At 53.2% G+C, this 27,539-nt stretch overlaps 1 protein-coding gene across 5 annotated transcripts in view; it reads right to left on the minus strand.

The window, feature by feature from the left end:
- Positions 1-27,539, minus strand: part of LOC144948641 (uncharacterized) — a 298,072-nt gene that overhangs the window by 93,574 nt on the left and 176,959 nt on the right. For 4 of the 5 annotated variants that reach the window (XM_078878262.1, XM_078878261.1, XM_078878264.1 and 1 more), the window contains exon 2: positions 2,892-3,017. In XM_078878262.1, the coding sequence (XP_078734388.1) occupies positions 2,892-3,017 (126 nt within the window). Of the gene's footprint in view, positions 1-2,891; positions 3,018-13,025; positions 14,269-27,539 lie in introns of those variants that run through there. The other variant, XM_078878263.1, reaches the window with a different exon arrangement.

Below are 27,539 nucleotides of genomic sequence, written 5' to 3' on the forward strand. Positions count from 1 at the left end.
TGTCTCTCTGTCTCTCCATGCATCTCAATGTATCTTCGTCTGTATGTATCTGTGGGTCTCGATGTATCCCTATGTATAGCTAGAGGTCTACGTATCTCTATGTATCTCTGTGTATCTACGAGTCTTTATGTATCTGTATGATTCTCTCTGGGTGTATATGTGTCTCTGTGGGTCTACATGCATCTCCAGGAGACTCTACGTGTCTCTGTGTGTCTCTTTAGGGGTTTACAACTTGGACCATAGTTTGCGCTGCGTGCCACACAGAGGTCAGGATCGTGGCAGTTTTGAGATAACAACTTCCACGAAAGTGTCCGCGGGTGAATGATTACACAGAGAACAATAACAACGTATGAAAAAAGAATGCGTATATTATCAGAGGGTGTATGTTTGCATGTTGACCACGAGTGCGTGTGGTTAATGTGAACTTGATCCCTTGCAAAAGGGTTTCTCTTTGGTGATGGAACATCTCAACACCTCCTGGCTGATTGCCAGAAAGGGGTAAAAACCTCGCCTTGTTTTTCATACTTTGACACTGGCAAAAAAAGGTCCCATTTTATAGTGATAGGGTTTTACCCTTTCAACTGGTATAAAAACTGACACCTTTATACAAGGGATCATGTTTGCAATAACCACAACACAAGCAGTCAAAATGCAAACAAAAAGAAACAACTCTGATAATGATAATGATATGCACTGTCCTTGAAGTTGATTGGTCCACACCCGAGACAGCTTTTCTTAGAGCCCAGTCTCACATGGTGTTGGACCAGATGACGCCAGAAGGCGTACAACTCAAAAACAGCGCACTATCAGAGTATTGAGAGCTCGGGGTAGGCATTTACACAATGAGACCTCCTTTACCAGTGGCAAGCTATAGTAATAGGGTTTTACCCTTTCAACTGGTACAAAAACTGACACCTTTATACAAGGGATCATTTTGTAACAACAACAACGAGGCACTTGAAAAACAAAAACAACAAAACACGGACCGGACCTTCTTGACCTTCACACGGCCAGGACCTTGACAGGGTCAGCGCAACCGAGAGCCAAATCACGAATAATATTTATAAAATTGCGGTGAATGTTATCGTTGCCGTGTCATAAACGGCGTTTCAGAGCTGTGCCCCCGAGTGGGGATTATTTTCGTCAAATATTTTGCCCAAAAAGTCTGTTTACATTACCATCCAGTGTGCGTGTGTATATGGCAGGTGCTCGCGAACAGCACTTTCCCTCAAAGTATGCAGAGCTATAGGGTGATCTTTGTCTTTGTGCAAGGGGATCGGTGGTGCAGTGGTGAGCACACTGCAATACCCACCTGGCGACCCGAGTTCAATTCCCGGCCACAGTTATCATCAGAAGTCGAACCCGTCTGGGGCCTCCCCCCCTAGGTCGACTCAGACTTGAATGGGTACCTGGTGCTGTGTGTAAACATCAGTACTGGGGAGACAAAGGAGGCCGTGCTGGCCTTAATAGGCTCAAGATAACCGCACTCGCCCCAACAGTCTGTGCATGTGCGTTGTGCAACAAGGTGTCAACCCCTGGCCTCTGCTCATCCACGATCAAAACCCCTGACCCCTGACCTCTCGTTCACCGCCACGATAGCAAAGGCCAAAGTTTATCTCCGCTCGGAGGAGCACGGGGCAAGACTCATCTCCATTCTCAAGCCCAATTCAGTGGTGTCAATTCCACATTCCCAAGACGGGGACCAGTCTCTCCATGAGACAACTGTACACTATTACTGAAGTTCCCCCCAAAGCGCGAGATACACCGACGTTCGTGCCACCCACACCTCACTGCCCTCAATCCTACAACACCTGGCAAGCCCTGCTGTTTGTGGGGGTGGTCACCCTTCCGAGCACCCACGACTAATCAGGCTCAAGCCTGCCGAGCTTCTGAGCAGCGATGAGATCGGGCGCCACCAGGGAGAGTTCATCGCATGCAGATTGCCGAAAGGGTGTTGTTGTTATTATTTCTCTTTAAGATTTTTTGAACACCAACAACAACAACAGCCGCCATTCGCAACTATGTGGCGGTGACGTCAGCACGGCACTTGTGCCAGGCTCGGTGCACTCCGAGGCCACGTGAAGTCTCGAAGGCTCGCTGGGCAGGTTGTCACGGGACAGACCCAGGTGCCATGGGTTGATTGACTCAGATGACTGGTAGATGCACCAGCTGTGCCCCCTGCTGTGCCAACTTGCTACATTTTAGCCGCCCGCCGCTACGCTCGTTATTGTGAGCGTCGCTCCTCCTCCACGCTCCACTGTTGTTGCTGGAGGGTGACTGCCTACTAACACCAAAGACAAAGATCCCCCGTATAGCCTTAACAGACTGTTAGGGCAAGTGCTGTTAGCGAGCACCTATGAAGGCCAGCACGGCACACGAGGCGGTGGGTGGCCAACACCACGCCCGACCGCCTTTGTCTCCCCAGTGGTAATGTCCCCACATTGCACTAGGTACTCAATTGAGACCTAGGCGACCTTGCGTAGGCCCAGGACCGATTCAAATATTCATCACTGGTGTTGTTGGCCGTGAGCGGGAATCGAACTCGGGTGGCCGGTGGTCCGTGGCAGATTGTCAGCGAGATCACCGATTCTGGTCTTCAGCCCCTTCATATTGCCGAGCACACACGGACATCTCCTAACGTCACCGCATGCCTCATAGGAGCGAGTCTCTGAGCTGCAGCGGACCAATGGTTATGCCAATAAGATTAACCGTCTGACATGGCCGTTGTTCACAATTGAACAAAAAAACACCACCACCACCACAGCACCACCACGGCACCACCACCACCACCACCACCTGCTCCTCGTCAACGCTCTCGAACCGTCCTCCGCTAAAACTGAACGGCGGCGGGGGGCGGCACAAGATGGCGGGTCGAAGAGGCCTGCACTCACCGCGAGCTCCAGCACCGAGTGTCTCTTCTGCAGCTCCTCCATCCGGTCGAAGACGTCGTCGAAGTGGGTGTTGAAATACTCGGCGTACTGCTGCGCCAGGTCGTCTATGTTGCCCAATGAGCCGTCCTGGAGGTGGGGAGGGGGGGGGACACACGGGGGGTGGGCACAAGGGGTGGACACACAAGAGTTACTACTGGAGGTGTCTATGTAGTTCTGTGGGGCAAAAAATTACCCCCCCCCCCCCCCTTTTTGGATCCCACGTTTCATCGCCCAGATGTCTCGTTGAAATATTCGGACAACAATGTCGTCATCATCATCTTTGTCATCGTTGGCTTTCATCGATCCACTGCTCCCCGCACGCCCCCCCCCCCCCACCAAGCCTCCGCCACCAACTCTCGCAGCAGCGATCCAAGACCGGCAGCTTTAAAACCGGGCTGAGATCTCATCGCTCCATCTCCTGTGCAACAACAGCACGGTGCCTGTTGTTGCACATTGGAGTCCGCGTGTTCTCTTTCATCTCTCGCCGTTATCCGTCGCGTGGATCGTTTTTCCGGCTTCCCCTGGTTTTGTGCCCCTCCTCCTCCACATTTTTAATCAACACGCGCTTAGCTTTATTCGGCTGCTGCCATAAACTCCCACGTGTGATGATGATGACAGAAGCCACCTCAATGCGCTATCATCACATACCTAAATATGAAATATAACATATAATCAAGTTTCTCTAACCAGGTAAGGCCCCACTGAGCTATGTAGCTCTTTAGCAGAAGCCACCTGGCCACAAACAATCGTGGCTTATCACGTGGACATTTACAGCAGCCGAATACTCTGAACGCGCGATGTTGATTCTAAGTATGGAGGGGAAAACCGAGGACCCGGAGAAAAATCCACGCGACCACTGGGAAAAAAAGAGAGCGAACATGCACGCTCCAAATATACAGCGGGCGCAAGGGTTGAGATCGAACTCACGAACCCTCCCTGTAGACCAGGAGAGGTAGTTAACATCTCGCCACCGCGGCAGATGCGTGGCCAGCTCGCCTCTGAACAAGAGCCAAGTAACCTCAACGGGCTCTACCTGAATTTCGATTTAAAGCTTTCGTGACTGCAGGGATTCATCTGCTTGGTTCTTTCGGTAAAGTCACGTAGAAGGGAAATAATATAATAATAAAAATAAAACATAATAAAATAATTCTCACGACGTTTCGGCCACAACGCAAGCAGCCGTCCTCAGGTGAAGAACAGAATCAAGAAGAGGGCTCTACCTGGTTCGTAAAGGAACAACAACAACCACAACAAAAAGGAGGTGACGAGCAAAGCACTTGCAGGGCTGCGCCTTTACCGGCGCGCTACATCAAAGGGCGGTGGCGGTGGCGGCGCTGGGCGCAGTGATTTGCGCTGACGCGGTGAGCCCGGGGAGCCCGGTGAGCCCGGCGGGCTGCTGCTGCTGCTGCCGGGGGATTGTGAAGCGGCGTTCTCGCTGTCGGGGCTTGCGCTGTGCGGTGCGGGGGGGGAGGGGCGGTGGGGGGGGGGGTGCTGCGGAGTTTCCGCAGCAGCAACAGCAGCGCAGAGAGCGGCAGGGGTGGCGGGGGGACGGGGGAAGGGGGGGAAGGGGGGGGCGGGGGGGAAGGGGGGGCGGGGGGGAAGGGGGGGCGGGGGGGAAGGGAGGGCGGGGGGAAGGGGGGGCCGTGGGGGGGCTGGGGGGCTGGGGGGAAAGAGGGCCGGGGGGGGCGGGGAGAAGGGGGGGGCCGGGGGGAAGGGAGGGCGGGGGCAAGGGGGGGAAGGGGGGGCGGGGGGAAGGGGGGGAAGGGGGGGCGGGGGGAAGGGGGGGAAGGGGGGGCGGGGGGGAAGGGGGGGCGGGGGGAAGGGAGGGCGGGGGGAAGAGGGGGGCCGTGGGAGGGCTGGGGGGGCTGGGGGAAAGAGGGCCGGGGGGGGCGGGGAGAAGGGGGGGCCGGGGGGAAGGGAGGGCCGGGTGGGCCGGGTGGGCCGGGTGGAAGGGGGGGCCTAAGGAAGGAGGAACGGGGTGGAAGGGGGGGGCCTAAGGAAGGAGGAACGGGGTGGAAGGGGGGGGCCTAGGGAAGGGGGGGCCTGGGGAAGGGGGGGCCTGGGGAAGGGGGGGCGGGGGGAAGGGGGGGGGCGGGGGGAAGGCGGGGGCTGCGTAGTTTCCGCAGCAGCAGCAGCAGCAACGCAGAGAGCGGTAGGGGCGGGGCGGGGGGGAAGCTCCGGTCGGCCGCATTCCTGAGCGGTTGGGTAGACGCAGCGACGGAGCGGCTCCCAGGCGAAAGGCGATCAATCGAACGCCAAGGGCGGGGACACCCCGAAAAACAAACCCGAATGAAAATATCGAGAGAGAGAGGAAGAGGAGGAGGGGAGGGGGAATAATTCGGCGAAAATGGAAAAGTCGGGGCGAGGGAGGAGAAGGAAAAAGAGGAACGGAACTGAAAAAAATAATAATCCAAACAAATCCGGCCAGATGGTTCAAGTTGGCCCGTCGCCCATCCCACTCCGGTGAGGTTTTGGGTTAGATTTAACAAAAAAAAAATGCGATACTATATAAATCACGGATGCCTGAGCATAGACCCCTAATGGCCCTAACAAGCGGCCAGCAACAAACAGCACCGTGAAATAGTGTTGCGCGTTTCTTGACTGGAGCGAGGTTATTATTGTTGTTGTTGTAAGAACTTAGGGAGGGGGGAGCACAGTGGAGCAGCAGAGAGGTGAGGTTATCTGCAGTGTGGTGAGTGGGTGGGTGAGTGGGTGAGTGGGTGGGTGAGTGGGTGGGTGGGTGAGTGGGTGGGTGTGTAGGGGGATGAGTGGGTGGGTGGGTAGGGGGATGAGTGGGTGGGTGGGTAGGTGGGTGGGTGGGTAGGTGTGGGTGGGTGGGTGGGTAGGTAGGTGGGTGGGTGGGTGGGTAGGTGGGTGGGTGGGTGGGTGGGTAGGTGGGTGGGTGGGTGGGTAGGTGGGTGGGTGGGTGGGTGGGTGGGTGGGTAGGTGGGTGGGTAGGTGGGTGGGTGGGTGGGTAGGTGGGTGGGTGGGTGGGTGGGTAGGTGGGTGGGTGGGTGGGTGAGTGGGTGGGTGTGTAGGGGGATGAGTGGGTGGGTGGATGAGTGGGTGGGTGGGTAGGTAGGTGGGTGGGTGAGTGGGTGGGTGAGTGGGTGGGTGGGTGGGTGGGTGAGTGGGTGGGTGGGTGAGTGGGTGGGTGGGTGGGTGAGTGGGTGGGTGGGTGAGTGGGTGGATGGGTGAGTGGGTGGGTGGATGAGTGAGTGGATGAGTGGGTAGGTGAGTGCTTAAATGAGTACTTAAATGAGTGTGTTGTTGTGACCTGCAGTGTGATGGTGGTTGAACAGTGTTGGGGTGGTTGAACACAGCGTGGTGGTCGTGGTGGTGGTTGTTGTTGAACACTATGGTGGTTGTTGAACACAGCGTGGTGGTCGTGGTGGAACACACTGTGGTGGTGGTTGAAGAGCGTGGTAATGGTGGTGGATGAGATGAAACAGTCGGCGTCTGACAGACCGGGTCCTTAACACGGGTGACGTCCACAGGAACAGCGACCGCGCTAGTAGCGATAGGAGAGCGATAGGGAGGCGACTGACCGCTGGTGAATTAGCGAGTGACTCGGTGAGTGCTGATTCCGAGCTGGAATCTCCGGCGAGGCAGTGAAACTCAACCCACAACCACCATCATCATCAACAGGGGGTCACGTAAATTAAGTACCCTTTTGTGTGCAGAAGTTCGTAGTTCGAGACCATCGGCCGCCCTGGTTAATACCGCCCATGTGTATTCCTCATAAAATAACACTAGCAGACTGCGTCTGCTTCGGAGTGGCCATGAAAGACCCTGGGACGCTCGTTGGCTACGTACGGTGCGAAAGAGGTTCATCATACGTACATAGATTTTTTTTAAAGTAGGCAATTAGAAAAATCATCCCACTCTGTGAAACGGCACAGCAGCAGTACCGTCCCCACAGAGCGAGCTAGCCCCCAACTAGCAAAGGCGCCGTCGGCACTTATTCTCCTATCTACAGCCCTGATGTAGAGCCAGTGGTGTAAATTCCACATTACTGTGACGGGGGGGGGGGGAGGTATCTTCATTGAAAACTGCTGTTGGTGTTCCCCACAAAGATTGTTGTCAAAGTTTGTCGTCAAACAAACTTTGTTTGCGTTGAGTTTTTTTTCTGTCCTTCCCACCGTACATTAGCACGGTTGGCTACGTATGGTGCGAAAGAAGTTCAACATACATGCATACATACAAAGTGATACTTATTTTATCCAACCCGGAGGGATGGATGATGATGGGCTAAAGCCAACCAACCGCCCTCGACCGCCACCACAATGAGAACTTGAACTCTTGACCTTTGCGTTGGCCGCTCCCTCTACCTGCTGAGCCACCTAGACGGATGACGGCATGCACCTCGACTGCCAGACTATAATTAAAAAAGTATTATAATAATAACAACCGATTGATCCAGCAGAGCCACGCTGAGTCACCGGAGTCTGATACATTAGGGTGTTTGACGATTGTAAGTTTACAGCCAATAAACGACGACGACCTGTGTTCATTATTCACGTGGCGGAGATAACCCCGACGCCCTTCCGCGAGGGGGCAACGCTCAATCCCCCGCACAGATGGAATAAACAGATGGCGATTAGTCCACACTTGCTGTACTGACTTCTCCTGGCGAGCCCAGGGTTATGGCACCTCCGCACGCCGACAGGGGAGGAAGTTTCACAAAATAAGTGCGGAAAATGTGAAACTCTCCAGTAGCAGCGGTGCGACTGTGCTCGTCAAAGAGCAGACCGTGCAGCGTGTAACGCGCTCAATGCCCCGATCCACAAATACGAAGGGGACGTCACAGCGATGGATACGCCACTCCGCTGCTCCCGGTTGTCCTGGCCCTGACCACCTGAATGTGAAATCGTACGTTGTCGCTCTGCCATCTACATCAGCAGCGGTACGAACGATTAGGCAGTGCGGCGACCCACCAACCCTCTCTGTCTCAAGCAGTGCTGGACTGCAGGCCACCTGCATCGCTGCTACCGCTGCACCCATCTGCGTGCGAAGCGTCGTGGCGACTTCGTGATAGCCTTGCGCTGGCTTTAGAACTGCGGTAGCACGGTTGGCTACGTACGGTGCGAAAGACGGTCAACATACACACACACATAGCGCCACACCAAACGTGCTCGCTATTATTATTATAAATACAGACGGCATGTCGGTCACGGAGGCTGAGTCACCAATGCCCCGTGCGGTTATGAATTCTGTGCACTTGGCATCGTTTCAACTCAACACTACGACAACGCTGCGGGCGGCTCATCCCCATCCCCCCCTCCCGCATTCCCCCACGCAATGAGCCAAGAACTTCGTGCGAATACACAACACAGACAAAAACAGAGATCCCCACAGCCTCCAACAGACTGTTGGAGGCTGTGCCGTTAACGAGTAGCAACCTACGAAGGCCGGCACGCCACACAGCACCACGGCTACACACACACAAAGACAAAGATCCCCCGTATAGCCTTCACTGTCGGGGCAAGTGCTGTTAGCGAGCACCTTTGAAGGCCGGCAACAGTAGACGAGGGGGTGGGTGGCCAGCACCACGCCCGACCGCCTTTGTCTCCCCAGTGGCGATGTTTTTACACACCGCGCCAGGTACTCATTTGAGGCTGGGTCGACCTAGGGGAGGCCCGGGACCGGTTCCGATAAATGTCACTGGTGTTGGCCGTGAGCGGGAATCGAACTCGGGTCGCAGGGTTCATAGCACAGCGCGCTAACCGCTAAACTACCGCTCACCACACACAAAGACAAAGACTCCGTATAGCCTTCAAGAGACTGTTGGGGCAAGTGCTCTTAGCAAGCACCTATGAAGGCCATACTTCACCACATTGGTCCAGTCAGGATTAGTGGCTCCCCGCACACGGCTGTGAAACTCCCGTCCCGTGCGCGTCGAGGAGGAGCCGTATACCCTGGCTCGCCAGGAGGCGGTCCTAAAAAAAGTGTCGACTGATATCGTCTTTCCCTTCTGCACGGGATAGAGCGTTGCTCCCTCGCTCGCACGAGCGGGGTTTCCTCCGGATGCTCCGGTATTCCTCCCACACGTGTAGAAAGCCCACTCATTACATTGGCCAGAAAGCGTCTCAACATGTCCGTAGGACTGCAGAGCTTGGGAAAAATGTTGGGTAACGGCGGCTCCTCGCCACTGATTTGCCTGCTGCTGCCTGTCCCGCTCGTCTGTGGTTCCTCCTCTGAGCGCCTCTGAGTCGGATGCCGTGCGGTAGCGATGGGAGGAAGGGGGGGGGGGCAATGCTACGAGTTAGAATTCGACAAACGTTTATTTGACAGGGACACTTTCTGCGACAAGCACCGTGCAACGCGTTGCATCGCAGGTAGCCGCAGCGTCGACAAGGCGACACGCGGCCCTGCCAACACCAATGTCCCACTCAGCGCTTCAGCGGCGTTTAATACAGTCACGGGAGGAGGAGGTGGAGTAGGAGGGGGTTGTCAGTGCCATGATGACCCCCAGCAGTGGATTTAGCGCGGAGGGATACGAGAGGAGACGGGACCGAATGTGTTATTGGCAGCAGCAGAATAGCGAGAGAGAGTGGTGTTGCGTTGTGGGTTGAGTGTAAAAATGATGAGTCTGCGAACCCAGTTTGATTCCTGCCCTCGGACAATAACATGTGGCGAACATCCTGACCGCCCCCCCCCCCCACCAGAAAAGCAGTGATGAAAGCGGGCAAAGTCGCCCTCGGCACTACACCTCAACCAGCCCACCCACCCACCCCACAGATGAAACACCAATGACGCTCGCCACCCCCAAAACCACCAACTTCATCACTGTGCCGTGCTCCGCAACTCTCGACTTGCATCACCACCACCGCCTTAAATACCACTGCACTGCCCTAAATACCACCCCTACTCATGCCACCAATCACTCACTCACCCTCGTCACCCTCACCCCCCCCCCACTCATCCACCACCCCCCACTTTCACTACTCTGTCTGTCTCTGCCTGTCTCTCTGTCTCTCTCTCTCTCTGTCTGGCTGTGTGTATTTGTTTTCCCTGGCCGCCTGTGTCCATGTATCCGTCTCATATCCCTGTGTGTCTCTCTGCGTCTCTGTCTTGTCATTGTGTGTGTGTTTCTCGGTCTCTCTGTGCGTGTCTCTCTGTCTCGTCTGTCTCCCTGTATTTATGCCTCGCTGTCTCTGTTGATTTGTCCCTCTGTTTTTGTTGTATCCTCACATCTCTCTACGTCTCTCCGTGTGTCTCTCTCTCTCTGTCTTTCTGCCTCTCGGGTTCGACAAGCACTCCTCCCTGGGCTCCCACTATTTATTAGATATTCTTCTCGACTCTCTGCTGGCGTCTCATCTCTCTGATTCTAGTCCTCTTTCTCTGGGTCTCTCCGCCTCTGTACGTCTCTGTATCTCTCCAATTGCGTCTCAACTCCTTCTGTAAACAACTCTCCGTCTCTCTCTCTCTCGTTGTCTCCTCTCTCTCACACACACACACGTCCCTCAACCGTGATGAATGACCTCGCATACTCTCCGATAATTATAATCACTCAGATTATGTGACTCAGATCCCGCACCCCACAGCACGGCTGGCACTCGAGCCGGTAGCACGTGGTATGCAGGGATTGCTGATCCCCCCCTCCCCCCCATCAACGAGGGGTAGGGAGGGGGGAGGGGTATGGAGGGGGGAGGGGGAGGGGAGGGGGGAGGGGGGAGGGGAGGGGGGAGGGGGGGGGAGGGGGAGGGGGGAGGGGAGAGGGGAGGGGAGGGGGGAGGGGAGGGGGGAGGGGAGAGGGGAGGGGAGGGGGGAGGGCAAGGGAGGGTGGAGGGCAGGGGGAGGGGGGAGGGCAGGGGGAGGGGGGGAGGGCAGCGGGAGGGCAAGGGGAGCCGGAGGGGGGAGGGCAGGGGGAGGGGGGAGGGGTAGGGAGGGTGTATGGTGGAGAAGGGGGGTAGCGTGGGGGGGAGGGGGTAGGGAGGGGGGAGCGTTGAATCACATTGCACGATCCATCCCATATACCCCCTCGGGGTAGCGATTCTACACAAGGCCGGTTACGATCCATCAGTTCTGCCCAACGTTTTAATTGGCTACCGATACAATGCGGATGGCTGTCGCAGACGGTGGTGGCGTTGTAAGCGGTGAGCAGCGCGGCCGGACTTGAAACCCAGAGAGAAGGGGGATCCCATCTCCCCCGGCGAGGCAGGCAGGTGAAGAAAATAAGTTGGGCGAGTTCACAAACCGCCACAACCACAACAACCACCACCACCACAACAACCACCACAACCACCGCCACCACAACCACCGCCACCACCACCTCTGCCCACTCAGCCAATGGGGTTAACCACAATTAGGCTATGATCCTGGAGGTTACGCGTGGTGGGGTAAAGTGTGGATAACTCCCACCTCTAGAGCTCCCCTCTAGTGGAGGCTCTTCCGCCAGCAGTGCAGTGAGCAAAGACATTGCAGGGCTGCGCCTTTAACTCTGCCAATGGGGGTCCCTTCGACAATTAAAGTCGATGGTTAAGGTGATGATACAAACATTGACTCGCGCGAGTTTAGATTAGATTAAGATATGCAAAACGAGATGCAAATCGGGCTCACGATGTGGCCAACCGACGCTGTGTGTTGAACTTCTTTCGCACCGTACGTAGCCGACCGTGCTAATGGGAGGTGCTGGGGGGTGGGGGTACAACAAACGCAAGCACGAAAAGCAGTTCAGACGAGGAACAATACCGAGAAGACGGATCCAAGAATACAGAACCATCCACTCCCGGATTGAATCATGATCTCGATTTTCGACTCCGTGTAGAAATCTCTCTCCCTCTCTCTCGAGTATGTTTTAACAGTCGTATTCGTGTATTCCTATCTCCGCGTCCCTCTCTCTCGGTAACAAATAACCAAAATCGAATCTCTCGTTACATTCGTAAATTACACTCAGTGGCTTCTAAGTTTGCGTTTTTGTCAGCTGCGTTACAATGATGACGATGATGGTGATCAGCATCGCCTCCTCTCTTCCACTGCTGATGAATATTCTCACCTCCACAACCCTCGGCGGTGGCTAGGAGATGTTAACTACCTCGCCTGGTGTGCAGGAGGTCGTAGGTTAGATCCCGACCCTGACGCCTGCTGTAGTTTTGGGAGTTGTGCGTGTTAAATCCCCGTGGTCGCGTTGATTTTTCTCCGGGTCCTCTCGGGGGTTTTTCCCCTCCACATTTAAAATCAACATCACGCGTTTAGAGTATTTGGCTGCTATATATTTCAACGTGATAAGGCACTTCGTTGAGCTATTATTTGTAGCCAGGTCGCTTCTCACAAAGAGCCCTACAGCTCAGTGGGGCTTAGCTGGTAAAATAAAACAAAGTAAAATATAATCTTGGTGTAACAGCTCTCTCGCTGGTTCAGCAGTTCCACTGCTGGATTATTTTTTCAGCCTGAGAACGACCGCTTGTGTTGCGATCGAAACGTCGTGATACTGTATATTATATTTTACTTTATTTTTCTACCTACGTGACTTTACTGAATGAACCAAAGAGTATAAAAAAATACATCCCGGTTTCTTTATAGCTCAGAGGTCGAAACTGGACTGACTCAATCCACTCCACCACCAAAAACAAAGATCCCCCGTATAGTCATTTAAAAGCCTATTGGGGAACGTATTGTTCACGAGCGAGAACCTCCGAAGGCCGGCACGGCAACACCACGCGCGGCCGACTTTGTCTCCCCAGTAGCGATGTTTACACACCGCATCAGTTACTCATTTGAGGCCGAGTCGATCTAGGGGCGAGGCCCAGGATCGGTTCAGATAATCGTCGCCCGTGCTGCTGGGGCCGCGAGTGCAAATGGAACTCGAGACGCCGGGTTCGCAGCGCGGCGACCGAACCACTGCGCCACCGCTCCGCTACCCCTCCACCGCCACCCGCTGACGCGGTCGTGATGACAGCTGCTCAGCTGTGAACCAGTGGCATGCAAACAAATTCCCGAACAGACAATTTACCCTGGGCTAGGATTCAGCCGAGCCATCCACTCAACAAAGCCAACGATTCCAGCAATGCGGACCGCATTGACTGTTGGGACAAGTGCTTTTAGCGAGCACCTATTTCTGGGTCGACACACACAATAAGCCTCATCACTCACCAGGACACCCATCATGTCGTCCATGAGTTGCTTGCTATCCGAACTTGCTCCTTCTCCTTCTGTTGGAGGTTCAGCCGTAACAGCCGCAGATGACTCATCGCCAGTATCGACCTTCTCGGCCGCCGCCGCCGCATCCTCCTCCTCCATCATCTCTTGAATCGTTGTGCGGTTGAGGTCTTCTAGCTCTCCTCAAGTCCTTCTCCCCCTCCGTCTCTCCACTGTCGCCCCGGTCCCTCTCCTCGCAATCCAAAGCAACTCTCTGGTCGTCTTAAAACCTATTCGTATGAACCACCTCTTCGTCAGAAGCACCTCTTCGCATGAAACACCTCTTCGTATGAAACACCTCTTCGTCAGAACCACCTCTTCGTATGAAGCACCTCTTCAGTCCCGTGTGTCTCTGCGTCGTCTTAATGGACAACTTCGAAAAAAAACTTTACGGCTCATCGGATTCCTCCGGTCTGGAATTCAGATCCTGATATTTCTGTCACGGTTTCAACGCCGGATATTATTTGGGCCAAATCCAGTGGAGATTAAAAAGAAAATACACCAACCCCTGCGCCCCCCAAATCCCACCTCTTCCTCACCTCGTCTCTTTCCTCTCCCCCCCACCGCACCTCCCTCTCAGAGTAAAATATCGTAGCCCTGCCGAGTTGTGCCCAGCGAGAAATCACTTGGCGCAGGCTATCCGCGCAAGGAAGTACCCCACGTGGTGGTGTTTTGTTGTAAATCTCAGCCACGGAATTGGGATTTCGTGCCCCCTTCTTCTACTTCACCCCCCCCCGCCCCGAACGCCACCCTCATAAAAATAATCCCATAAAAAATAAACCTGGGGTAGGTCACCAGAGGCGAAGAGGCGAAGCTAATTTGTAAACCAAAATCACTCCGCGTACAATTAATTATTGCTTGCCTCCTGCCAGTGAAAGTTCAACAAAGCATCACAATCAACGCGAGTTAATATTTAATTGTTTGCTATTGACTTTCCACCAACAACTTCACAATAAACAACCCAGACTCCCTCTTGTCACTCACTCTCCACCCTCACGACCTCTCCACCCTCACCTTCTTACTCGTCCACCCTCTCTCACTGGCCCCTTGTCTCTCCCTCCCCTCGCTTCCTAACTCTCCGTCGACACCAACTTCTGCAGTGACCTCTCTCAACTCATCAAACACAAATCCGCTGCAATTCTCCCCGTCTCTCTCCCCGTCTCCCTCTCTCTCTCCCCGTCTCTCTCCCCGTCTCTCTCCCCGTCTCTCTCTCTCTCCCCGTCTCCCTCTCTCTCTCCCCGTCTCTCTCCCCGTCTCTCTCTCTCTCCGTCTCCCTCTCCCCGAGCTGTCGTCCAGCCTCCTCAAAGAACAATCTCAAAATCTTCTTGGAGGCTCCAACAACCACTCAGGGAGTCGTCACCTCCTCCTCCTTGAGTCACCCCGCGACTCTCTCAGTCGTCGTGCTGACAGTTATCCACCTCGCCACGTTGTCAACCATGCCCCGCTGTGCAAAGTGCCCGATGTGTCTGTTGTTGTTGTCGTCTCTAACAACCCAGTCGAGAACGTCCAGGCTCTGTCGAACTCGCCGACGATAATCCAGCAGTGGAGTTGACGCTCGGTGGCAGCTCTCGAGCTGAGCGGCGCGCGAGTGTTGGATGAATCATGACGCTTTGATGGCAGCTGAACGCACACGCCAAAGTTGCTCTCAGCTCTCGTCTCTCTCAGACTCGCAGTGCCGCTTCTCACAGCAAGTACCACGGTCTCCGCAAAGGCTTCTCTGGGTCTTCTCAGTCTCCCTCGAGGCTCTCTCTCTCTCAGCCTCTCCCCGCACCCGGCTACACTACGTCCCTTAAGCTCTCTTTGTTTCCTTCGCCATTAAGAGAGGGCGAGAGAGAGAGTGAGGGAGGGAGCCGTGATGGAGTCCGAACCCTCGTCCGCGCCCTCGTTTAAAAAAAACAAAACACAACCACCGGCGTTGACGAGGTGAGCAGTGAAGGAGTGAAACTCACAAACTCCCGGGGCCGAACTAAACTAACTTCGTTTTCCAGCGCGACTCGGCCGCCGCCGCTGTTGTGTCAACTCTTACTAACCCCTCCCTCCCCCACCACCACCAACCACATTATCCAGTCTCCCACGACATGCATGCACACACCATCATCCACCCTGCCCCTCCTCCCTCCTCCCTCCACCTCTTCCCCCCCCTCTCCCCCCACACAGGCACAACCTTTTTTGGGGGAGGGAGGGAGGGGAGGGAAACAAAGTGATGTCAAAAGCATTTTAGACTGTGCCAAGTTGGGTCCATGCTGCATTCGGGGTGGGCGCGTGGGAAGGGAGGGCTTTGTGCGAGTGGGAGAGGGGAATGGAAGTGTGTTTATGCACGAACGAGCTACCCCTCGCACGCACGGCTCAGTGGACTTGTCCGAGAATTGCCCTCGGGTTTGTTTCCGTCGCTTTTAAAGAACCACGTTTTCTCGTCCTTCCTGTCCCACCAACCAACCACACTGGACGGGACAAACGTGTAGGTTCGACACCCGGCCACGTGACCAAGCCGGGAGGGCAATCGGATGACTCAGTCCATCATCATCATCCCTCCAGGGTCGATAAACTTGTCCGAGAATTGCCCTCGGGTTTGCTTCCGTCGCTTTTAAAGAACCACGTGTTCTCGTCCTTCCTGTCCCACCAACCAACCACACTGGACGGGACAAACGTGTAGGTTCGACACCCGGCCACGTGACCAAGCCGGGAGGGCAATCGGATCACTCAGTCCATCATCATCATCATCCCTCCAGGGTCGATAAAGTTAGTACCACATTGTGTCGGGGAAATCAACAATGGGTAGTCCTATGGATAGACTCTCCCGCACCATAGGAATGTGGAATTTCCACCACTGGCTTAGGCCCTGTGGAAGAGATGAGCACGACCTCCACGCTCATTTGAGCAAGAAACCACTTAGACTTTTCACAGTTTGCGTGGAGAGCTCTTTCAGATAACATCTGGCAACCCAGCAGCATAGATTTAAGACTCCTGCTGATGAGACCCAGAATATGTAAAACTGGTCCAGAGATGTGTTTCCCTTAAACAAACGCTGCCGCTGCTGTGATATGGAGACTGGGCACGCGACTTCTAACCCAGCACTGCGGAGGCAGTGGCGAGGGTTGATGGATCACACAGAGATGGCGTAAAACTCCATTCCCGTTGGCGTAGAGGAGGTGCCATACCCTGGTTCGCCCCGAGAAGGCAGTCTCGCAAATGTGGACTCCACTTCTTGCATCTGTAGGGGATAGAGCGTTGCCCCGTCACACACGTGCGTTTTGTTCGGGTGATAACAGGAGCTAACCAGACCCTACCCCTAGCCCTCACAACATTCGCTCACCAGACCCTATTAAGCGGATTATCGCGTCCAAACTGCTCGGAGACGGCCTCGGTATGAATGGCGCTCTCATGTGTTGACTGACTGAGATGAGGACCCTGAGGCGAGCGAGGAAGATTGTGGCCGACTCCTCCCACCCTGGACACTCTCTGTTCCAGCTACTCCCCTCCGGCAGAAGGCTGCGGTCCATCAGGACCAAAACTTCACGCCACAAAAACAGTTTCTTCCCATCCGCTGCTGGCCTCTTCAACAAGGCCAGGGGCTCAAACTGACTTTAACGCTCAAACTGACTTTAGCACAATATCTGCACAATGACACCCTGCCATATTTGCACTATGTTACCCTATTTGCATTTTTGTAATTTTATATTGTATATTATAGCTATTGTATATTTTAGATTTTATTTTATTACATTTTTACATACTTTAGCTCCTTAGTATTAGTTAGACTTGTACCTTTAGTATAGTTAGACTTGTAAACCACTTATTTTTAAGATTCCTAAATGTTGAATGTATGCACCTTCCGGCCAAAGTAAATTACTTGTCTGTGCGAACTTTCATTGCGAATAAAACCCTTTCTGATTCTGAATGGCAAATGCACCACCTGTGCCCCCCCCCCTCCTCCCACAACCGTGCCACCTCGCAACCTTTTAACCGCCCGGCGCTCCGCTCGTTGTGGTGAGCGTCACTCCTCCTCTACCCTCCACTGTTGTTGCTTGAGAGCGACCGCTCCTCAACTTGCCCGGTAGCGTCCTTCACAAGCCTCCTCCTCCTGCTCCAAAGGGGCCGATCTCAACACCGCTGGTACCCGTGATTGGGCAAGTCCCCACTTGTGAACACACACACACGCTCCCCGCCACTCCCCGCTCTCCATTCATGCTGCAGCTCCCTCTAAAGGAATGTGAAGTGACGACAGTCAGTCAGACAGTCTGTTCTCTCCAGAGGGCCCCGTGCTTGTTGAGTCACGGCAACCCATACGCAAAGGACATTTAAAACTGGAGCCAGCGAACTTTGTACCTGTACGCAAATTAAACATCCGCAATCGTGCGAATCGCCGCTGTTTTGTTTTTTCCCGTGCGCCTTTTATGGGCCAGTGTAACCCCAGCAATAACAAATCAAAACGTTGGGCCCATGTTGGTCCAACGGTTCGACCCACATGTCAACAACGTCGCACCAACGTCGGAAACGTCTGCTCGGGTGCAAATATCCGACTCGCCGGGGCGGAGGGGTGGGGGCGGGGAGTGACGGGCGTGACGCTAGGCGCGTCACGTGGTGACGCGTTTAGCAATCATCTGGCGCGTGCAGCAGCGTGGAGATCGACTTTAATATTTTACGTGAATGGGCGAAGATTACATCGGTGAAGGCGGAGAGACGGAGCGTGGTGGTGGCGGTGGCGAGGATTGAGGGGGTGGGGCAGCGAGAACTGGAGTGTGGGAACTCCCTGACTCGCGAATTCTCAACGCAGCGTCGCCTCCGTCAATCAAATGACCTCCGATCTCGCGGAGCGCGATTCTTGCGAATGGAACTTCGTGAAGTTGAATTTGTTTTTTGTGAATTTATATATTTACTTCCCCCCCCTACAGCCACAACAACAACAAATGGTCTACGTGACGATAAGCCACTTCTTTTCGATTTAAAGCTTTCGTGACTGCAGGGATTCAACTTCTTGGTTCTGTCGGTAAAGTCACGTAGAAGGGAAGTAATACAATAATAAAAATAAGAAAACATAATAAAATAATTCTCACGACGTTTCGGCCACAACGCAAGCAGCCGTCTTCAAGTGGAGAACAGGTCTGTCGGGGAGACAGCGTCTCACTTCTCGTTAAGCTATCATTTGTGGCCAGGTCGCTTCTGAAAAAGAAGCGACATTGCTCAGTAGATCTCGCCTTGTAATATACAAACATAGTTTCGTTTTATATGTTTTATATTTATTTTAAGTGATGTGTTTTCTTTTCCTATACTTTGCACTCCGATCGTGTTTTTGTATTGTTTGTTGTCGTAACCGTCTGACCCCGTGTCCCCAAATGGACATCTGTGAAAAAGAGCTTCATAGCTCATCAGATTCTGCCAGTATAAACACATATTCTGATTTTGAACAACAACCATCACCGGCAGGACCACACACAGGATCGGGATGCAACAGCTTCCAAGCGACGCGTGCATCGCAATCATAGCGAACCCCCAGCAGCTGCGATTCGCTGATCTCTCTCTCTCTCGAGGGAGAGGGAGAGAGAGAGGTGGTGGGGTGGTGGGTGGACAGAGTTTTGACTTTTTAAACAACTTTTATTGCCGCCAGCAGCAACAGCACTGGAGGCGATTCCAATACGAAATAAAACAGTCACCAGCAAACAAATAAACAAACGCTATGAATCCACGCGATGTGGCGCTAAATGGGTGGACAGAAAGACGAGTGAGAGAGAGAGGAGAATGAAGAAGGTAGAGAACACGACTGCGCGAGCAGATATATCCAGGATTGGGAAGCCCTCCTGCTGTAAATTCACGTAGAAGGGAAATAATAAAGTAATAAAACATAAAACGTAAAAAAATAAAATTCTCATAAAATTCTCAGTGACAATTTTATTTTATTATGTTTTCTTTTTATTATTTTATTATTTCCCTTCTACGGGACTTTATCTGCAGTCACGAAAGCTTTAAATCGAAATTCCTCCTGCTGTGTTTTGTTTCGCACCTGATGACGGACGCTTGTGTTGCGATCGAAACGTCGTGAACTATTATTATTTTTTCTACCCACGTGACTTCACCGAATGAACCAAAATGCATGAATTCCTGCAGTCACGAAAGCTTCAAGATTGGGAAGAGTTAAACAGATTTTAAAAAAATCCCAGCCGACTGTAGTTAACACTCACCCCGCGGCCACACATCATCGCCACCGTCTCTCTCTCTCTTCTTCTCTCTCTCGTGGATTTTCACGGCAATTTGCCACTAAGCGACAGCAGCTGTTGCATTTGCACCCCCCCCCGACGCACCCCCTACCCCCCACCCATCCTCCCCCACAGTCGCTACCCGACAGCCCCACGTGGTGGCCTTGAGAAAATAGTCACACGGCCCAAACGTGTGCCCCCCGCCCCACCACCAACCACGAAGATGAATCAATTCATGGGGGACTGCGATCAAACGTCAGCTCTGATGGGATGGAGAGAGAGAGAGAGAGGACACACCAACTCTCGAGAGGAGACGGCGAGAAAAGGGGAAGAGAATCGGAGGAGAGGCAACAGCAGAGGAGACAACAGCAGAGGAGGCAACAGCAGAGAGACGACATCGCAGAGTTCAGAGGTCACGACTGACCAGGGGCAGCTGGGGAGAGGAGGGAGTTGGGGGGGGGGGGCTCTGTCCAGCAGTTGGGGAGTTACAGGCTGACAACAAAGACAAAGATCCCCGTATAGCCTGCAACAGACTGTTGGGGTAAGTGCCGTGAGCGAGCTACGGGATACGATCGGGGCAAGGTGGCCATAACCACGCCCGACCGCCTTTGTCTTGCTGATGATGACGCTTGCACACACACACGCACACTAGCCGCCACTGACGATGCTAATGATGGAATGTTTCCCTAGGACGTGCAGCAGCAACACGTGGTAGGGATGCAGTTCCTAGGCCGTAATTGAGCATATTTGATATACATAAAATATGCTAAAATGTCCCCCCCAATATATTGCAATAAAAATTGCTATGCTATGTAAATAAAAACAACAATTTGCTAAACCTTGGCCACAATATCTGGACTTGTCTTCATGTAAATCAATGCATAGATTTCTGTTTATATGATTGTGGTTATGGTTGTACTTTATGAATCCCTAATCTCTGCAATTACATACAATGAAACATGAAATGGTAAAAAAGAAAAAACAGAGCAATGTACACTATTAGACATTATTGTAAAAAAATATTTAAAAAGTCCATCCTATGTGTTAGTGAATGTTTTTATACTTTAGTCAGGAAATTAGTTTTCAAATTTAAAAATGTTTCTGGGTTGGGACCCCCAGACAACCTGGAAGATTTGGTCCCCCCCAATGTTGACTCCATGGCTACGGCCTTGCGGAGTTGACACCAATCCACAAATCCACGCGATTCTTCCTCCGCGCCGTGTCCGTCCCACGTGCTGCGCTCGCCCACGGAGCTTCCATCGCAATCGGGGGGTCGTGGCAGCGCCCCCGCCCCCTTGCCCCCCCAGCCAACCCCCTGAGGCCACAGCCGCCGCGGCGGTGACGCCAGAGCGCACACAGGGAGCCAGAAGCACCCCCCTTCCCGCTAGCTCTGTGCTGTCACCCAACGCCCCCCCCCCTACCCTCCCAGAGGCACCCTCCCTGCCCCCCCCCAGCTCTGTGCTGCCCCCAACGCCCCCCCACCCTCCCAGAAGCACCCTCCCTGCCCCCCCCCCAGCTCTGTGCTGCCCCCAACGCCCCCCCACCCTCCCAGAGGCACCCTCCCTGCCCCCCCCCCCAGCTCTGTGCTGCCCCCAACGCCCCCCCCCCCACCCTCCCAGAAGCACCCTCCCTGCCCCCCCCCCCAACTCTGTGCTGCCCCCAACGCCCCCCCCCACCCTCCCAGAAGCACCCTCCCTGCCCCCCCCTCCAGCTCTGTGCTGTCCCCCCACCAACCCCCCCACCCTCCCAGAGGCACCCTCCCTTCCCCCTGCTAGCTCTGTGCTATCCCCCCACCAACCCCCCCACCCTCCCAGAGGCACCCTCCCTTCCCCCTGCTAGCTCTGTGCTATCCCCCCACCAACCCCGCCCACCCGACCAGAGGCACCCTCCCTGCCCCCCCCAGCTCTGTGCTGCCCCCCACCAACCCCCCCCCCCACCCGCACAGAGGCACCCTGCCCCCCCCGCTAACTCTGTGCTGCCCCTCCCCGCCCACCCCCGTGCCCACCGAAATTAACTCTGTCACTTATGATTGCAAGTTGTTGCGAGTCAGTGACTGCTTTAGTGTTAAAATATGGTGCTGTATTTTTAGGATAGTGTGTTTATAATATCATTTTATGTAGATATCCACATTTATTTAATATTTTTCTTCTGCAGTTTTTATTGAAAATGCAATATTTGATATCTCAAAAACCTGATGTGATAGACAAAAACTGATGCTAGATTTGGAATCAGCACCCCAAAATTACATTGCAACCGTTGGAATGCCTTATGCCAGAAAAAGTGTGTTGACCAGTGAATTATTTACCTTCTAAAAACAATTGGACCGTGTCTCGCATCCCCATGTGAAGCAGAAGAAGAAGACCCGCTGATTTAAACAAACATAACGAGTCTCGCCGAACCAGAATCATCGTGCCATTGAAAATGAGGGGGGCCAAGTGAATAAAGGCGCAGGCCTGCAATGACTCGCTTACTGCCACGTGCTTCGTAACAAAGAGGCTCCCTCCAAACCCATAACGATCTCATCTTAACGTAATTTACGTAGCGCCTTAACCGAGGCGCTTGATATAGAATTAAGAACGGTACAGAGTGTGACTGGTGGATATGAGCTGAATGAATTTAGATGAGAGGAAGCAATGGGGGGGGAAGGGGGGGGGCGAGTCTGTGGCGATGCTGCGTGAATTCGATGGAAGCGAAGTTGATGACGGTAAAAAGATGACGAACGGATTGAATGATTGGCGAACGAGTGATAGTAGCCATGTCATGAGAATATGAAGAGAGAACACGAACGGCGGTGGTTACGAGGCGCGGGGGGGGGGTTAAGGGGTCGTGGGGTGAGCTTGGGAACAATGAGTGTGAGTTTTGCGTGAGGAGTGGAGACAATACTCTTAGGTTTTTTCGGTAAAGTCACGAAGGTAAAAATAAATAATACAAATTAAATAATAAAATAATAATAGAAATAAAATGATAAATCACGACGTTTCGGAGGCAACACAAGTCTCCGTCATCACAGCTAGATTTACTGTATCAAGTGATACATTAAATCTAGCTGTGACGGTCCCATCGTCGTGATTTATAATTTTATTTCTACTATTATTTCTATTATTTGTATTATTTATTTTCACCTACGTGACTTTACCGAAAAAACCTAAGAGTAGGAATCCTTGCAGTCACGAAAGCTTCAAATCTAGAGTGGAGACTAGCCAGCGACGGTGACCGCTTACTGTGAAGGGGAAACTCTTGCGAGATCTCTACAGGGCGCCTCTGATAAGGATGTTTTTTTTCGGTTTAAAGCTTTCGTGACTGCAGGGATTCATCTTCTTGGTTCGTTCGGTAAAGTCACGTACAATTGAAATAATAAAATAATAAAAATAAAACATAAAATAATTCTCACGACGTTTCGGCCACAACGCAAGCAGCCGTCCTCAGGTGGAGAGCAGGTCTGTCGAGTAGACAGAGTTTGTCTAGAGAGCAGGTCTGTCGAGTAGACAGACTGTCTACTCGACAGACCTGTTCTCCACCTGAGGACGGCTGCTTGCGTTGTGACCGAAACGTCGTGAGAATTATTTTATCATGTTTTATTTTTATTATTTTATTATTTCCATTCTACGTGACTTTACCGAAAGAACCAAGAAGAAGGATGTTTTTGTTTTGTTGAGGCCCAACTCTTCCACGCCGGGCCAAGACGTCTTGTGAGATGTGAGGATACCCCAACACACTTTACCCCACCACACTGTGGTGTCACACATTTACACTCGCGGGCGGGTAGACACGGTGGTGGTGGGGTGGGGGGTGGGTTTGTGTTTGTTTATTTCGTTTGTCCCGAGATGGACGATGACCCGGTTAAGCGCCCAACCAAACTGAACGATGGCACGCGGGCCACGATTCAAAGAGAATCGACAAATGGAGCGACCCGAAATTGTAGGAATCTGCGCGGCACGCAGAGCTCCCTCGGAGTCCCCTCGTTTCAGGGCGGTGCCTTTGATCGACGTGCCCCCCCCCGCCTTCCCCCCCACCACGTCCGTCTGTCACGGCACGGGCTCGAACAGAGACGCGACTTTTGCGCCAAAGCTTCGTGAATCGCAGGTCGTCTCTATTCGAGCTAACCTATTGAACTGTCGTCTTTGGTTCTTTCGGTAAAGTCACGTAGGTGTAAAAAATAAAACAGAACATTGTATTTTTCAATTCGAAGCTTTCGTGACTGCACGGATTCGTCTGCTTGGTTCTTTCGGTAAAGTCACGTGGAAGGGAAATAACAAAGCAGACGGCTGCTTGCGTTGTGGCCGAAACGTCGTGAGAATTTAATTTTATAATGTTTTATTTTATTATTTAGTTATTTCCCTTCTACGTGACTTTACCAAAAGACCCAAGAAGAAAGTTATATATCACGACGTTTCGATCGCAACACAAGCGGTCGCCCTCGTTCAAAACGTCGTGATATATTATTTTTTGTTTTATTTTTATACCGACGTGACTTTACCGAAAGAACCAAAGAGTATTGATTCCTGCAGTCACGAAAGCTTCAAATTACTATTAAACTGTGTTGTTTTTTGTGTTTTCCAGGTAAGGCTCCCTGCTGAGCTGCTATGTAGCCCATTTTCCAAAGCGACCTGGTCACAAACGTTCGTCCAACGAAGTGGCTTATCACGTGGAAATGTATCGCAGCCAAATACTGTACTCTAAACGGGTGTTGTTGATTCTAAATGTGGAAGAAAAACCCAGAGGACCCGGAGAAAATTCCACGCGACCACGGGGAAAGAGAGAGAGACGCCCAGACTCCAAATATTTCAGGCGTCAGGTCGGGGTCGAATCCACGACCTTCTGGATACCAGACGAGGTAGTTAAGGTCTCAGCCACCGTGGCGTACGAAAGCTTCACGAATCACAGGTCATCTCTGTGACGGTGCGTCCTTTCGCGACATGAGCTTTGGAGGTTTCGGTCTATAACCGAAACCCGAGCTCTCAGTACTCGCACCGCTGTGGTTGAGTTTATGGTGGGGCCCATGTTTCACGCGACGCACCCTATGACCGTGTGCGGAGTTTAACAAGGATCAGTGCCAGTATACTGCAAAGTAATGGCGTGTGACCTTTGCCAAATTGACTATCGAAGACTGGCTAAATACGGTCGGCTTTGTGCGTTTGTGGTCAGAAGTCCGGACGTTCAAGGACGGACTTTTAGAGTCCCTGTCAATCCCAACCCCTCCCCAATCAGGAGACACCCTGCCCCCAAAGCTATCCCGCTCTGACTGCCACAATCTCTGTTAGAGTTACCGTGCCCCAACTCCCCAACCCTTCCAACCCCCCCCCCCCCGCGTTACAGATTGCCGGACCGAGGGAGACATCAGAGAGCTCAGTGCCAACCGTTGAAGCAGAAATTCCCTCCTCGCCACCACAGATGAAACATATTCTCTGGCGCTGCCACTGCTGCTGCTGCTGCTACGTTGGCAGCGGTGCAGAAGCAGAGCCAACAACGAACTCTCTACGCTGCGTGTCGATAATAACACCGTGTGGCCGCCTCGACAGAAATACAAATATAGCGGGCGACGTTTCGTGCCATGGCCCTCCTTCGTAGCAAGTAGTGAGAGAGAAGACGTTTTGAAGAGCGCCTAGGTGCGGGAGAGGAAAACAAAGGGCTATTGTCCGAAACGTCGCCCGTTATATATATTTTGGAGAGAGACAGAGATGTGGGGAATGAAAGGCCTTCTTCCAGCCGTGGACATACCCTGGCTGGTGCTAATGATGATGATCAATATCATGAAGGACTCACAAAAACACAACTACGATCGATCACAAACACACGTACAGTCCTCACTATCAACACGATGACCCCACCCTCTCCCTTCACCCCCCCACCCAAACCCCCCACCTCCCCCACACAAAGCGTTCACTTCCCCAAGAATTATTTTGGTGAAATCCGAAATAGTTCCGAAAATTACACTTCAAATATAGGCAACAGGCAGAGCGCTGTTCCGGAATAATCGGACCTTGTGTGAGTCCGGGACGCGTAATCACGAAACGTAAACTCGCCAGGAATTTCGTGAATGCCACCGGCCGTTTTATTCAATTATTTATTTCATTTGCGCTATTTATTTACTCGGCCACAAATGTTCCCTTTCATTACATTCGCGATGCTGTGCCCCCCCCCCCCCCCCGGAGAGGGGGGGGTGGGGTGTGAGCGACTCTGCCCTGGAGGGATGATTGCGGACACACTCACAGGGACAAAACAAAGACAAAGATCCCCCGTATAGCCTGAACAGACTTTTGAGGCAAGTGCTGTTAGCGAGCAGCACCTATGAAGGCCGGCCCGGCACACGAGGGGTTGGGTGTCCAACACCACGCCCGGCCGCCTTTGTCTCCCTAGTCGCGATATTTACGCATCGCATCAGGTACTAATTTAAGGCTGAGTCGACCTAAGGGAGGCCCAGGACCGGTTCAGACACTGTGGACACACACACGAGGACACTCTCTCGTTTCTGTGTGTGTAGGGAGTGGTGGGGTAGTGGTTAGCGCGTCGTGCTACGAACCCGGCGACCCGAGTTCGATTTCCGCACACGGCCAACACCAGTTAAGATTATCTGAACCGATCCTGGGCCTCCGCTAGATCCACTCGGCCTCAAATGAGTACCTGGTACGGTGTGTAAACATCGCCACTGGGGAGACAAAGACGGCCGGGCGTGGTGCTGGCCACCCAGCACTTGCCCTAAAAGTGTGTTAATGTTATACGGGGGATCTTTGGCTTTGTTGTTCGAACCCGGCGACCCGAGTTCGATCCCCGCTCACGACCAGTGACGATTATCTGAACTGGTTCTGGGTCGACTCATCCCACCCAGCCGTATAATCTTAACAGACTGTTGGGGCAAGTGCTGTTAGCGACACGCACCTACTGTATGTTGAATAATACATTCACACATCACACTCCCACACACTCCAATATACACACACACACGCGCGAACACACACGCAGTAACATTCTTTACCGGCACAGCAAACACAGTTAAACCGCACATGGCACTCGCTTAACGACAGCATTGACGTATGGCCTGCCGCGGTACCATTTGCATAATAGGTTTCGGTGAAGCTCAAATCTAAAAAAACGAGTCTCATCGGCACAGAGGGACCATTTCGCAGCCACCGTCATCATTGTGCCCTCAATCCAGCCGTCTCGAGTCGCTGCTCGTATTTCCATTTCCCGTTGCAGAGAGCCACAGGAGGAAATTCCACATTCCTATGGCGCGAGTCTCATCCGTAGGACGAACCCCGTAAAGTTGGTGTTCGTTTCATCAACCCGCGCGCCAGACCCCATTTGTCTCCCCACACACGGTACCAGGTGCTAATTTGAGGCTGAATCGACCTAAGGCCAAGACCTGTGCGAATATTTGCCACTGTTATTGAACGTGAATCAAACACTTGACGTCACAACAATACATACTCACTCCCCACAAAGACAAAGATCCCCCATATAGCCTAAACAGACTGTTGGGGCAAGTGCTGTTAGCGAGCACCTGTAAAGGCCGGCATGGCACACGAGGGGGTGGGTGGCCAACAGCACGCCCGGCCGCCTTTGTCTCTCCAGTGGCGATGTTTACACGCCGCACTAGGTACTCATTTGAGGCTGAGTCGACCTAGGGGAGGCCCATGACCGGTTCAGATAATCGTCACTGGAGTTGGCCGTGGGCCGGAATCGAACTCGGGTCGCCAGGTTCGTAGCGCAGTGCGCTAACCGCTACACCACCGCTCCCTACACACCCACCCAGTCACCCACCACTCACTCACCCACTCACCCACCCACTTACCCACCCACTCACCCACCCACTCACCCACCCACTCACCCACTCACCCACCCACTCACCCACCCACTCACCTACTTACCCACCCACTCACCCACCCACCCACTCACCCACCCACTCACCCACCCACTTACCCACCCACTCACCCACTCACCCACCCACTCACCCACCCACTCACCCACTCACCCACCCACTCACCCACCCACTCACCTACTTACCCACCCACTCACCTACTTACCCACCCACTCACCCACCCACCCACTCACCCACCCACCCACATACCCACCCACTCATCCACACTGCAGGTGACATCGCTTCACTTTCTGCTTCTTCCCACGCACTCCTCCAGTTTTGAAATTTCTCCTGCCATTAACTCTCGTCTATCGCATCTTCAATCGTGCTGCTTGTTGCGTGCCGCTTGGCGTGTTGGACTCTTGGTTTCTCTGCCACTGTGGGTTGGTTTAAACCCGACAAGAAAAAAACAAGAACACAGAA

Source organism: Lampetra fluviatilis, chromosome 50 (genome assembly GCF_964198595.1).
Source record: "Lampetra fluviatilis chromosome 50, kcLamFluv1.1, whole genome shotgun sequence".
Lineage (NCBI taxonomy): Eukaryota > Metazoa > Chordata > Hyperoartia > Petromyzontiformes > Petromyzontidae > Lampetra > Lampetra fluviatilis.